Here is a 14,114-nt window from a genome sequence, read left to right on the forward strand (position 1 = left end):
ATGGGTCTCCATACAACAACTTGCTTCATTTACTACACTATAAGTTTGAGACGGACATGTAACGTAAACAAATGAATTTTAAACATGGGGGCCACTTTTGGGGGGTAAATGAGAAAATTAAAAAATAAAGTTTTTCAAACTATATCGTGTTACATATCAAATGAAAGAGCTCAATGAAAGAATCTCAATTTTTTTTTTATAATTTTATAATAAACAATTTAGAAGTAATTCAAGAAAATAGGCAAAAAAGACCATTTCCCCCCTTTATCTCCGAAACTACTGGGTATACAATTTTGAAAAAAATACATAAAATAGGTCTTTACCTATAGATCACAGGAAAACCTATTAGAAATATGTTAGTCAAGCGCGAGTCGGACTAATTACTTAGTTTATGATCGGACCCCTACGGGTTTTTTTAAAGCCAATTCACTCGCGTTTCACATATAAAAAATACATTTTATTTTTATTTTATTTATTAGGCACACAAAACAGACAACATTTGTTACATGAAATAATTATTATCAGTACAGGTTTTGGCTGGAAATACCATCCAAAGCATGTATGCACAACATGAAGTATACATTAGAGCGAAAACTACAACTATACTAAGACTACTATACAAACTAACTTAATTACACAATAATACATTGTTAAAAATTGAGTAATGTACGGAACCCTTGGAACGCGAGTCCGACTCGCACTTGACCGGTTTTTTTGCGTAATGGTACGGAACCCTTCGTGCGCGAGTCTGACTCGCATTTGGCCGGTTTTTTTGTCGCTGTCACAATAACGCCCTTATGCCACTTAATTAAAGTCCTGCGTCGTCAAAAGCCCCATTGGTGACCTAGCGGGCTTACTACTCTCTTCGGTAAAGAAAACTGCGATGGAGAACAAATGTAAGTAAAAACAATACACTCTTTTTGTTTGGGCAGTCGTGTAAAAAGATTAGTTTCCTCCTCGTGATTGATCATCAGATTACAGTTTTTCTAAACTTTTTCTCGCTCAAAACAGTGCACCTATAGTTGGTCAAACAGATCGTTGAAAAATGTAGGCGCGAAGGGATATTGTCTCATAGAAAATTTGAATTTCGCGCCTTTTTCCACTGACAGGATTTGCTTGATCATCTATACTAATCTTTAAAAACTGTTTTTTTTTTGGGATGCAACCGGGAAAGCGCTACGTAAGATGTGCGGAGGGTTTTATTTATACTCTTCATATCTCGATTCTGATTCCTTTCGAAATCTTTTGTTTTACCATTTTATAAGTTTGATTAAAAGAGAGTAGACTGTAGGTAGTTATCCTACGATTTTTTTCAAAAGGAGCGATGAAATTTTTAAAGTGTAAACTTCTTTAGCGGCGCTGTGCACTATTTGAGGTGGGGAAAAAATTATAAACTCGAGACAGCGTAAGGCGTAACGCGTACAAGGTGTCTCTCCTCTCTTTCTACCGCGCGGCGAAAATGTATGCCTGAGCCTGCTGTTTCATTTAGGCGGCGCAGTGCGCTTGCGTGATGTGTGACGGACAATGTCATTGTTTTTTTATTTAAATGCCATCTAGTGAGATTCCCTCAAACTGGTATTAATATACCTAACTGTAGTACCAGTAGTACTTACAGTGATGTGCTTTAACATCAATTACACATAGTGCTGCAGGCATTTTGCACTATAGGTATGTTATTAATATTTTGAGTTCAAATTAATGTCGTTGAGTTTTCACTTCTGCCGGCACTCCCGGAGTGCAACCCGTTGTTTTTTTTTCAATTATGTATGTATATGATACATCATCAATTACTTAAAAAAAAATCTAGAAGTGATAAACTACTACTTGTCGACCTAAATATGAAAGGGAGCGCGGGGGCGCGTTCAGTCAGGAAACTGCAAAGTACAATACCATATAAAAGAAGCGCGCCTCGTTTCGCAACCATTCCAATTTCGAATCTCAGCGCGGTCCCACCGGCTCGCGGGAGACGCACCCGTTTGCGCGCGAAAAGTGACAGAGCGATTTGTTTTTAATTTTATACTTTTTAAGTAGACAAAATGGCTGTTACTAGTGCCAGGAGCATTGTGAACTTGAAGAAGACCCACTTCGAACGTGAAAATGCTAAGATTGATAAATATACGGTGAGTCGGCTATATTAAGTTAGGTATCATCTGCAAAGTATATCAATAATATTAAACAATATAATAATCCTTTTAAAAAAGCCTTATAAATATTTAATCGTGGATCATAATAACTACAATGAGAAAATAAATAAGATGGTAATCAGTAATTTTGAATGAAATTATATCAATTGTCTGTCTACCTACAGTATAAAAACTTTCTCGGAAAAGAGTTACCAAACACAGCCTTATGTCAGTTATGTTTTATTTTATCAATTGTTCACATGAAACGTGTGAAGTAACATTAATACAATTTAATTGACACTATTTTTAAAATAATACTGTATCATTACACACAGAAGAATGTATAGGAAGTGTAGGATGACATTGTACATAAGTGATGTTTGAAATTTAACTAGTATTGACAAAATTAAATACTTTCAATGTTACTATCCCTTCAAAGTGTTGTTTCACACTATACCTACGTTTTCACATTATTTTTTAATTTCGCACTAAACATACGATAAAAAAAATTAAAAAAAATTCGCATGTGCCACCACTTTTATGTTGAAGCTAAATAATTACCAGATTGGCACGTGGATTCAGTTCAGTATCAATTATACTGTGTAAAAAAATATTCAATTTTTTTTTCATTTAATGTCCTTACATTCGAGTTAGGACAAGTCAGATGCAATAACAATTAAATGATGGGCAATCGACGAATCCTTATCAAAATCTCACTCTAATTAATTATTAATATTTGCGATAGAAATGGGAAAGTGGCGCTTAACACATTCGAGGTATTTTTGGCTGGCAACGTTAGACCCTGGCAGTTGAGGGGTTATATTTACCGTTTTGACTTCTGACCTAACAGAAAAGTAACAACATTAGACAAGAAATTGATAATAGATTTAATATTTTAAAATAAACGTGTTACCTCGTTTAATTTCAATTAGACAACTTGCATGTCAAGGGCTCGGCCTATATTCAGGTATAATATCTATGCTGGTGAATAGTTCACTTCATTTCCGTCCATAGCTGACATTCGCAACATACTTAATTGACATTTATTTAGTAATCACCCTACATGTTAGGGCAGGAGGGATATCCTATTATAGTAATCTAAGGTAGAAAAGAAATATGGTAACTTCATTTTCGATCACAACTTTTTTTTACCACAACGGTGGAAAGAGTATTTCTGACCTATAGTTGTTTTTTTTTAGCATTAGAAATAAGGTAAACAATCTTGATGTGTATTTTAATTGAAAAACACATTTTAAAAATAAGTTACGGCAAATATGTAACAATTATGAATCTAATATGATCATTTATATTATTTTGCTTTCATAAGTAATAGTTACTGATTTTTAAAAAGCGTTTTTCAATTAAAGACATGTCAAGATCGCTTACCTTTTTGCAAGTTCTTTCTAATGCTAAAAAAACGAACTATAACAAAAACAAATGACAACAGTCTATGACAAATTGATAATAAGTAGATTTAGTTAATTAAAACAAACGAGTTACCTCGTTTAATTTTAATTAGCCAACTTGCCTATCATGGGCTCGCGCTCGTACACTATACTCCGACTCCGGTAAAATATGTATGCCGGTGAATAGTTCACTTCATTTCCGTCCATTGTGGGAACTAGTTGACATTCGCAACATAATTGGCGTTTAGCATCCTTCATGTTAGGACAGTATGTACATATCATAATCTTAGTAATCTACAGTACAAAATAATCGGTAACTCTTCATTTCCGATCCCGACTTTTTGTTTATCTCTGAATGCAAGATTGAATGTGTTAATGAGACACGAAGTTACATTAAGGTCTTGAAAGCTACTAAAACAAAACACCATAATGATAAGATGGTGATAACATTCAGCCGGTATATGCCGGGCATGGAATTATCTAATGAATAGCTTGTTCTTTGTGGATTATTGACGACCTGACCCACTTTGTGCAGCTGACTTACCAATACACATTATCTTAATCGGACTGAAATGTAAGTAATGTAACTCATTCCAAAGGCTTCGTTGACACTGTTTACTTCATTTTAGTTGTATTTTAGCAATGTGCAAGTTGCAGAAAATTCTCGAAATTTCTGGAAACTTTAGTTCTAGTTTCCACTTAGAAAGTTCCCGTTCAGATTAGGGATTATTAATCAATGTTCTTTACTGTTGACGATTGTTTCATTTCATTTACAATATCTGGGAGACCGAACTTTGCTCGGAAAACATATAAACACTCAAAATTGCGCGTTTTCCCAGAGATAGACCTAGCTAGCTCGATTTATCGCACCCGTATAACACCCCCATATATATAACAAATTTCATCGAAGTATAGTAACAATTTTATATATATTTCGGGGATCTCGGAAACGGCTCTAACCCGTTTAACCCCCAAATTCCCGTTACCCGTTAGATCCCCGAAATATATACCAAGAAATGTAATCGGTGATCAGGAACCAATTTTTCTAATTCAGCCATCGATGGCGATCACATTTAACTATGGAACCAACCTCGAAATCACAAAAAAAAAATTGCCTGTTTCATACAGTAGGGCTGGTCCGATGTTGATATTTTCTATGAGAGAGTTAATTTTTAGTTGGTTTCATAGTTAAATGTGAACGCTATCGATAACTGAATAAAAAAAAATATAATAATAATAAATAAACTAGAATTGCTCGTTTAAAGGTATAAAATTACTCATAGGCGTGTATTTAAAGTGTCATGGAAATCGAAAATAGCTGCTTACATTAACTATATGTTTATGGTTTGGCAATAAACGTGCAGAAAAAACCGAGAACATTTCATGGAGCTTTGCATTTTTTTAAATTCTCTTTGGCACCTTGCTAAATTGGATCAAGAACAATTGAATTACTTTAAGAATTAACTGTAATTATTAAAAAAAAGTTTCGTGTGAATTTCACAGCCGATTTATATCATAAACTACGAAGCTCTATAATTAGTCATTAATAATCCTGACCCAATTAATAGTAAATAATAATATTGCTATAAATTTTTTAAAGCGAGTACTCAATCAATTAGTCCGAGTATTTCGAGGCACTGAAAAAAGGAGAGATTTTTGGATTTATGAACTAAATTATTTTAAAAATAAAAGTAAAAATCGTATTACAAAAAATATTGTCACCTTTTGATATAATTATATTTTATTTTATTTTATTTTAATGTTCTTTAATGTAATTTCGTTTGAGTCTGTAAATAAATTCCATCCTATTTTATTTACGATAGGTACTTCCAGAGTTTTACTAGTTTAACTACAAACATTTATAAGATAGACTAAGGTAATAAACTTGAAAAACTGTAAACTGTACAGTCAGCATATAATAGATAGTGATGGCCAAAGTGGGCCAATCGAGACACATTTCCCTATTTCTAAGTATTTAACAAATGTTTTCTATTTCTATGGTTGGAGGGTCTGCCATCTTGTGGCCTGAATCGAAAACATAAATTTCACATTGACACTGCACGCCAAAGCAAGTGCTGCTCTTAGAGTTTTAAGTACGTTTTCTTGTGCATTGTAGGTTCTGCCACCTTGTGGTCTACATTGGAAGCTTAGACTTGACATTTACACATTGCGCCAATAAACAGGGGGCTCCTGTGCTGCCTCCTACAGTTCATGCATACTCATATATCACTATATCGGGCCATATTGGCCATCACTTTGATGCTGACTGTAGGTACTACCCATTAGAACCTGCATTACAACTATGCGGAACCATCGCTTGCTAAGAGTTGATAATTAACACAGTTCCCAGCTAAAAAACTTAACAGTAAACATCATAGTCTCTTCGCTTTGAACTGGATGAATCATTGGCCAATTTAACGCTTTATTAGGCTACTGGAAACCAATCAAATTGTACCTACTAATGATTATCTAATAAGAAAAAACCCAGAATATTTAGTAATTGGATGGGTATTTATTTAAGGTTTACGTAGGTCGGGTTACATTAAATACATTAAGTAGATGCAATCCAGTACATACGTAAACCTCATAAATTATGTCAGTAGTAAATTTCTCATAGATCCCTCAGGGCGTTAGATTCCATGAAACGCATTTCAAAATTCTCCTACTATACTAGTGTTTTGTTTTGAATACCATTTCATTTTCAATTCTCGTAAATAGTATTGTATTGTACTAAATATCGATAATATGGCAATTTAAATAAAACAGCAAATAAATACAAGGAAACATTGTTAAACGTAGTTCCCAGTTACGTTATTTTAAACCAGAATTAACTGGACATACGACCATAAATAGGACAAGCGTTCTTATCAAAATGTTTACGTTGATAGATGCGACATTTCGAAATAGGGTTATTAAAACTCATTGCACGTTAATGAATAACGAAGGCAAACTCTAATAAGACTGACTGACATAGTTATTTACGATACAAGTGCAAGAAATAGGAGATTCGTAACGAGTGGCGAATTTGACACAAGTTGCGAATAACCTATTCGCACGTGTACCTTTACCTATCGTACATCGTTCTACAGCAGGTACATATGACATGCGTAATGTGCTTATTATAGCACCTGGTCTCGTAATGTAAGCACAGTTTACAGGGCAAATACAAAACACTGCTTATCTACATTTTCCATCAAAAACAAGGAAAAAATATAAAACACCTTGGAATCTTAATTTTAAGCTTTTCCGCTTCCCGGTGGAAATTTGGAGTAGGAAATTTAGACTAGTCGAAGTAATAAGACTAATAAGGAACCGCTAAAAACCGTGCAAAAGGCGTTGCTGGAAACCTTGTACTGGTGAAAAAAACTCTAATAAACGGATCCTGTGCTTCAAAGTAGTAACTAACGATCTAAATAGGATAAATGCTACTTAATGATAAACATTAAGAGAGAGAGCTTAAGTAATTTAGCAATAAGCTAAATTCTTATCAGATCCATTAGAACTATACTGTAAAACATACGAGCTTTTGCATGACCTTGAAATATGTCGTGACTGACGGATGTAGTGGCTAACTGATTCTGTGACGTAATGTTATATCAATCACAGGTCCTAAAATAATTGACGTAACTGGTTGAACGAACGTGTTGTTTAATATTAGAGCAATATAAATTGAATAAGTAATTATATCGGCGATTGGTGCTAATATTTTAACACATGTTCTTATGCATTTTGTCACGGACGATAAGCATGCATCACTCTGTCTCGTCACATACTAGATCCATTATGAATCAGCTGTGAGAAGTTTTGCAGTAGGTAACTGCATTAAAAAAAAGGCTAATGCTGCGAATTAAATTAACGGCCTCCTAGCCTAGTCGGTAGTGACCCCACCTACGAAGCAGGAGGTCCCGGGTTCGAATCCTGGTAGGGGCATTTATTTGTGTGTTCATCACAAATATTTGTTCCTGAGTTATGGATGTTTTCTATGTATATAAGTATTTGTATATATGTGTATATTATATACATCGTCGTCTAGTACCCACAACACAAGCTTTATTGAGCTTACTGAGGGACTAGGTCGATCTATGTAAAATTGTCCTATAATCACAGAATAAATAATAGTACTAGGTACAGAAGACTCACTCTCTAACAAAACGCGTCTGTTACGATCAGCACAGATATGGCCGCTAGGTGGCGACAGCGCCACGCGCGGCTCATGGCTTTCCCCAAAATTGGGGCGGAACGGATGTACTTTTAGCTACCTGTAGCAAAGCGACGAAATTGCAGAGTGAGCCACGCCTGCTATAATAAAAAAAAATAAGGTTACAAGTTGAATAAGTTTTAGACTGTTAAATAGTTGTCAAATAGGTATGATAAGTTTCGCGTAGCAGCATTCTACAATCGTGTTCCGGTTGCAAAATCGTGACGCAAATACTTGGAATTTTGATACACCTGTTTATGTGGCTAGTTCCTGAAACGTGATGAAGGTGTAATAGGCGAGACAAAAATATCATCGTAGCAGTTTTTTTTATCATTATCATAGGATATTAATAAAACACATTATAAAAAAGCTCTGCCTGATAATAATATAAATCAATTGTATTGTTTTTTATTGCCTACACAATGTACGTAATTATCCACTGTGTTTGTTTAATGCTAGGTTAGGTGTGCGGCATATACCATGAAACTTGTTGAGTACTTCTACAATATTTTGCCCTTTTAATAGGGCGGGACCCTATAAGTCTGTATCTTTAGGTATTTAAATAAAAGTAAACAAACAATTTGCACATTTTCGGGTAGTTATAACATTTATTGGTTAACCAACCAAATACAAAACCACCTGGATCTGTCACTGAACGGCCTGACTTTAACCTACGTTATGTCATCATGTAATGTTTTCATCTACTCTCAAGTGGTAACTGGCTTAAGGAGCCATTTGAGGGTAGATTTTGTTTACTTTTATTTAAATACCTAAAGATACAGACTATAGGGTCACCACAATCATCAGTAAAATATCAATAGTTGGACTTATTCGATCGCGTCTAATTAAGGTATGTTAGGTTATTATGCTGGTCAGATTAAGGCAAGGTGTGTAGGTAGACTATAAAATGCGCATTACAATAATCTGGCAAATATATATTATTTAATAAAAAATAAAATAAAAAAAGATTAAATAGTACCTTATCTTGTTTAACTTAATTCTGATCGAAATAATTTAGATCATAAGTCACAAAGACAGGTGATCGACGGCCTGACCCATTTTGATACTTAAAGGGCCCACAGATTACCAGACTACCAGTTCGCCGGACGATATCAGCCTGTCAGTTAAACGCAAAATTTGACAGCTCTGAACAACTGACAGGCTGATGTCGTCCGGCGAACGGGTAATCTAGCTGTTGGTCATGAGACGTGACACTTTACAGTATAACAAGTTCAATTGTCCATTATTAACCAGAGATAAAGCATAGCATGTAATTCGAGACGTTGATAATGTAAGCGATATTATGGTAAGTAGGTGCTGTGAAATATACCGCTCTGTAATAGTTTAGTGCGAATTATTGCATAAGAAGACAGTTTTAATGACAGCTTTATAAGCATTATAAATAATTTTGCGTAGGATACATTATGGAAATTTAATGAAGTTTTAATGTAAGTAAATTAGATTACGTAGATATTGTATAAATGTAGATTAGATTATAAAGACACCTGGTATGCAATTGTTCATCATCATAAAAACATCGGATATACTCGCTATACCTTGGACATCCATAGAAGTATAGATTCTATTAATATAAACGAGTACGAGTACCTATAGTAGTGTACTAAGTAGGTATACCACTTTATCTAAGAGATACTCCTACGTTAAAGTAAGTACTAAATCACATCAAAAACATAAATGTGAAATGAGAGCCAAGTTCAATACTAAGATTATTATATTCGTCGTTGTTGACTTCGCCGGAAAAAGAATTGAGATCTACATGGGTGCCAAGTTCTAGTTTGCTTGGGGTGTAATTAAAGTTCAGGATTTGTCTTGGCTAGTTTCATAGTTCTAGTTCTAGGCCAAATTACATAGTTCTAGGTCAACGGGAAGTACACTTACCTACATTACATTTTGATTCCCTGGATGAGAGTGACAAATTTTACGTTTTTTGCGGCATAATTGGCCGTATCTTTTTTTACGTTAACTTAGAGGTTTAATTTTATTACAACTTCAAGGGACTGTGGACCTGAGTATAAGGTTTTAATCTCAACTCTATACCTCCACGCATCACGCGTTTCCGATATAAAGGGACTCGACAGACAGACGGACGGATTCGCTACGTGCACGACTGTCACGCAACCTAGCGTCTGCAAATCTAGGGGAAACCGTCAATTCACTACATCTTAGAAAACTACTCCAAACTCCAAAACTACGAACGGATTTTCACACGATTTTCATATATTAATGGAGAGATTCGTGAGAAAGGTTTAGGTATATAACTTAGGTTTAGTTTACTTTAGGTTTTGACTTTTGTTTAAATTGGTTGAAATACCTATGACGATGTTGTCGGAAAAAATCACGCTGTCTAGGAGCTTTAATCGAAAACGCTGCTTAATCCGTTTGAGTTATAACAACACAATGTATGGTGGGGTTGTCCCTCTTTTATCGGTCTACAAAAAAGTTCGCGACAGTGTATGTCTATCTTTTAAGGATAACTTACTATACCCATTCTTATCTTCTACAATAAGATTTCATAATATGTGGTTTTTGCAAAGCTATTTACACGGATACAGTATTAATAATTATCAAATTAAATACGTTAGCTATATTAAGCATTTCATGATTACAATATGGTCACTTACACCATACAATTTAAATGAATATCTCAGGAGAAATCGTAAATTAAAGTTCCATTTCGAGCCATATAACTTGTATGAAATATTAAAGACGCTATCCTTCGTTAGTTCCAATTTTCACCACCTCATGCGCTGCAATCGCTTTACTTACCCCCACCATGTACTTCGCACATGGCCAATAGACGGACAACAAAGTGATCTTATAAGGGTTCCTTTTTTTTTCCTTTTGAGATACCCCTAGAACCATAAAATTTAAAAATTCACCGCTTTCCTTTAAAATAGTAATTTTCAGAAATAATGTCATACGCTACACGTGCGAAAATAGCATTATCATTACAGGCAGCTCTGCAGCTTCATTAAAAAGATTTGCGCCATAATTAAAACAATAACGCTGATCCCAACGAGTTTTACGAAGCTAATGAGAGCGAGTTAAATAAAAAAGTTAAGTATAATTAACCATCACATGCTTAATTTCCTACATTAACTTAAAAACTTCTAATTTTATGCAAAATTTGATCAAATATGTTTTTTATAATATAGCAACGCGCAGTCATATCGCCTTAGTAAGCGATGACCGTCGCCCGTGGACACCCGTAACACCAGAGAGGTTCTTAGTGCGTTGCCGGCCTTTGAAAAGGGAGTGCGCTCTTTTCTTGAAGGTTTCAAGGTCGTATCAGACCGGAAATACGTGAGGCAGGAAATTGTATACTTTAATAAAACTAATATCTGGCAGACCGAGCTTTGCTCGGAAATTATAAAAATCCAAAAATGTGCGTTTTCCCAGTGATAAGACCTAGGCTAGATCGATTTATCGCCCCCGAAAACCCCCATATAGCAAATTTCATCGAAATCGTTAGAGCCGTTTCCGAGATCCCCGAAATATATATATATATATAAATAAACAAGAATTGCTCGTTTAAAGGTATTCGATTTGGAATGGGGTGGATTACAATCAAAGCTATTGGTTGATTCCCATACATCTCTCATCTCTACCTAGGTGGAAGGGCAGCCTTAGCCTATACGAATTCAATAGAATTAGACGAAGATAAGTCTGCATCGATTTTGATAGCACACGCAGTGCAAGAGTGCGTTATTATAAACGTCGAACTTCTATGAAATTGTGACATATACGTATAACTACTCATGGTCGAAGGCTTCATCGTAACGCCTACTCCATAGTTATTACTGTATACGTTACTCCATAGTTATACAACATTGAAGTAATTTGTATAGCTAATATAATTAATATCGAACTTCACTTACAGGGGCCCGTTTCTCAAAAGCTTGTACCGTAAAACGGGGTGAGTAGGTTTCGCGGGGAGAGTTGGGTTATGAATGGGGAGAGAAGGTTTGAGAGGGGGGTGAGAAGGGATTTTAAGGCTACTGCTACAAAAATAATGTATACCAATTTAAAATGGGGCTATAGTACGCATAATAAAAAAAAATCGATCCAACAATCTTCCAAAATCACCTTTGTATGAAAAACCCTCTCACCCCAAATACGAGGCACTACGGGGTGAGGTGGGTTTTCCTCTTTATCGTCAAAGTTATGAAATGGAACTACCCAAAATAAAATACAAACTAAAATACAAACGTCCGTACCACTTATTAAATACACCATTCAGTTTTCACATGTAAAAATAAAATTTTATCGAGGTTTGAAAGTCAAATTTCACCCAACTCACCCCATTTTACGGTAACTTGTAATACAAGTGGAAGTCCCTTTCTGACAAAAGTTGTCAAAAAGTGACAAACGCTTGTTGTGTGTTGTTGCTGTGTCAAGTTACCAGCTTTTGAGAAACGGGCCCCTGTGCCCTGTTTATCAAATACAAGTGGAAGTCCCTTTTTGACAGCTTGGTGTTCGTTTAATTCCTAATTTACTTGTACAGAGAGAACTGTAAAGACACAACGAGAGATGGCGCTGTACCGCCCGCAAACTAGCGAACGACATCGAATAGTCGAAGTGTAAGGTGTATTTGATATGAACGTCCGACCATAGGTAACTTACGTAAAGTACGTAATTTTTTGAAACCAGTGCTCGATTTGAAACGCTGGTTTATAAGGATTATTAGGAAACTAGATGAAAACCCGGCTTCGCTCGGGTAAAATAAATAATCCTATCAAAAACATAAATGTGAAATGAGAGCCAAGTTCAATATTAAGAATATTCGTCGGTTGACTTCGCCGGAAAAAGAATTGAGATCTATATGGGTGCCAAGTTCTAGTTTGCTTGGGGTGTAATTAAAGTTCAGGATTTGACTTGTCTAGTTTTTACGTACACGCTATATTATTTCTTCTAAGTCCTATGTTACTTTTCTAAAATTTAGTTTTTTGGTACAAAACTAGCCGGAAAGAGAAGCCTAGCCTAGAAGGAAGGAACTCAAAAGCGCACGATGTGTAAATAGCTTTTATCTTTTTATACAACTTTTCACCTCAGAAGTGAGAACATATTAGACAACCTGAATCTGAAAAATGTAGGTACCTAAATCCTTCTTCATCACTTATTCACTCATGTTTTCTTAAGATATATTCCAACATAAGTTTAAATACCGCAATCAAACACAAAAACAAATAAGATAAATTTCAGTTAAGTAATATGGAAATAACGAACATCATTTGACATTGACATGACATTGACACTTAAGTCGACAACTTTTTATTTGTAAAAAAAAACTTTGTAAGATACGGTCCGAATTGCGGATACCTACTACTATAGATGGTCAAGCAAATCTTGTCAGTAGAAAAAGGCGCGAAATTCAAATTTTCTATGAGACGATATCCCTTCGCCCCTACATTTTTCAAATTTGCCGCCTTTTTCTACTGACAAGATCTGCTTGACCAAGTATATTTGTCAACCATAGTAGAGATTGTTTAAAGTAAAATTATTTATTTTGCATGATAATCTGTGTATTTTTTAAGTTAATTATTTTAATTCACAATAAAATACGTAAAATATTGTGTTTTTTAACAAATTTTAAAGTTTATTTGCATTAATTAATTATTAAGAATTCATACATAGTACATGTTTTGGAACGATGCGTTCTGACGTTTTTCGGGGGCCTATTATATATAAACCGGCAATATATCGTTGAATGTCGTTTGAACTTTTTTATTTTCTTTATTTTTGCTAACGACGTGAAAAGGACTGAGAGAATAGAATCCAAGTATTTCGAACTTGTATTAAAAAAAACCTTTTCTATTTCTATTTCTATTAGGCCCCGCATGTTGAAATGACATATGAATAGAGCTAGACCAACCAGACCAGACCAAAAGTCTGCAGCGATTTTGATAGCCCACGCAGTGCAAATGTTACCTATTTTAAACGTCAAACTTGTATGAAATTATGACGTACAAATAACACTTGCTAACAAAATTGGTGGGCTATCAAAATCGAAGCAGACTTTTCTTGGTCGAACTCTATGAAGGTCACTTTGTCTCACTCAGTGAGCAAAATCGTATTTTGCTCACTGTTTTTAAGTAGAAAAGTAGGTACCCTTCCCATACAACCATTTCCAGTCGCCGTTACGACGCGGTGTTGACACATCTTGTGTCGACACCGTCTGTTTCGGTCACAATTCCAGTCGCAGAGTCGTCGCCGTGTCGACACAGTTACCAGAAATGGGGAAGGGTCGACACATGACACAAAGTGACATAAAGTGTGGTCGCCGTGTGCACACATTGTTTCGGGTTTGCGACTACTTTATGCCAAAATCATTCGTTCATTCGTTCATTTTGTTCCTGTCAAATGGAA

At 35.2% G+C, this 14,114-nt stretch overlaps 1 protein-coding gene across 1 annotated transcript in view; it reads left to right on the forward strand.

Moving 5' to 3' along the window:
* The first annotated feature begins 1,911 nt into the window (after positions 1 to 1,911).
* Positions 1,912 to 14,114, forward strand: part of LOC134797116 (arylalkylamine N-acetyltransferase 1-like) — a 42,830-nt gene continuing 30,627 nt past the window's right edge. The window contains exon 1 of the mRNA XM_063769352.1: positions 1,912 to 2,120. Within this exon, the coding sequence (XP_063625422.1) occupies positions 2,037 to 2,120 (84 nt within the window). The 5' untranslated portion in view covers positions 1,912 to 2,036. The remainder of the gene's footprint in view (positions 2,121 to 14,114) is intronic.

The sequence above is a fragment of the Cydia splendana genome, chromosome 14 (genome assembly GCF_910591565.1).
Source record: "Cydia splendana chromosome 14, ilCydSple1.2, whole genome shotgun sequence".
NCBI lineage: Eukaryota > Metazoa > Arthropoda > Insecta > Lepidoptera > Tortricidae > Cydia > Cydia splendana.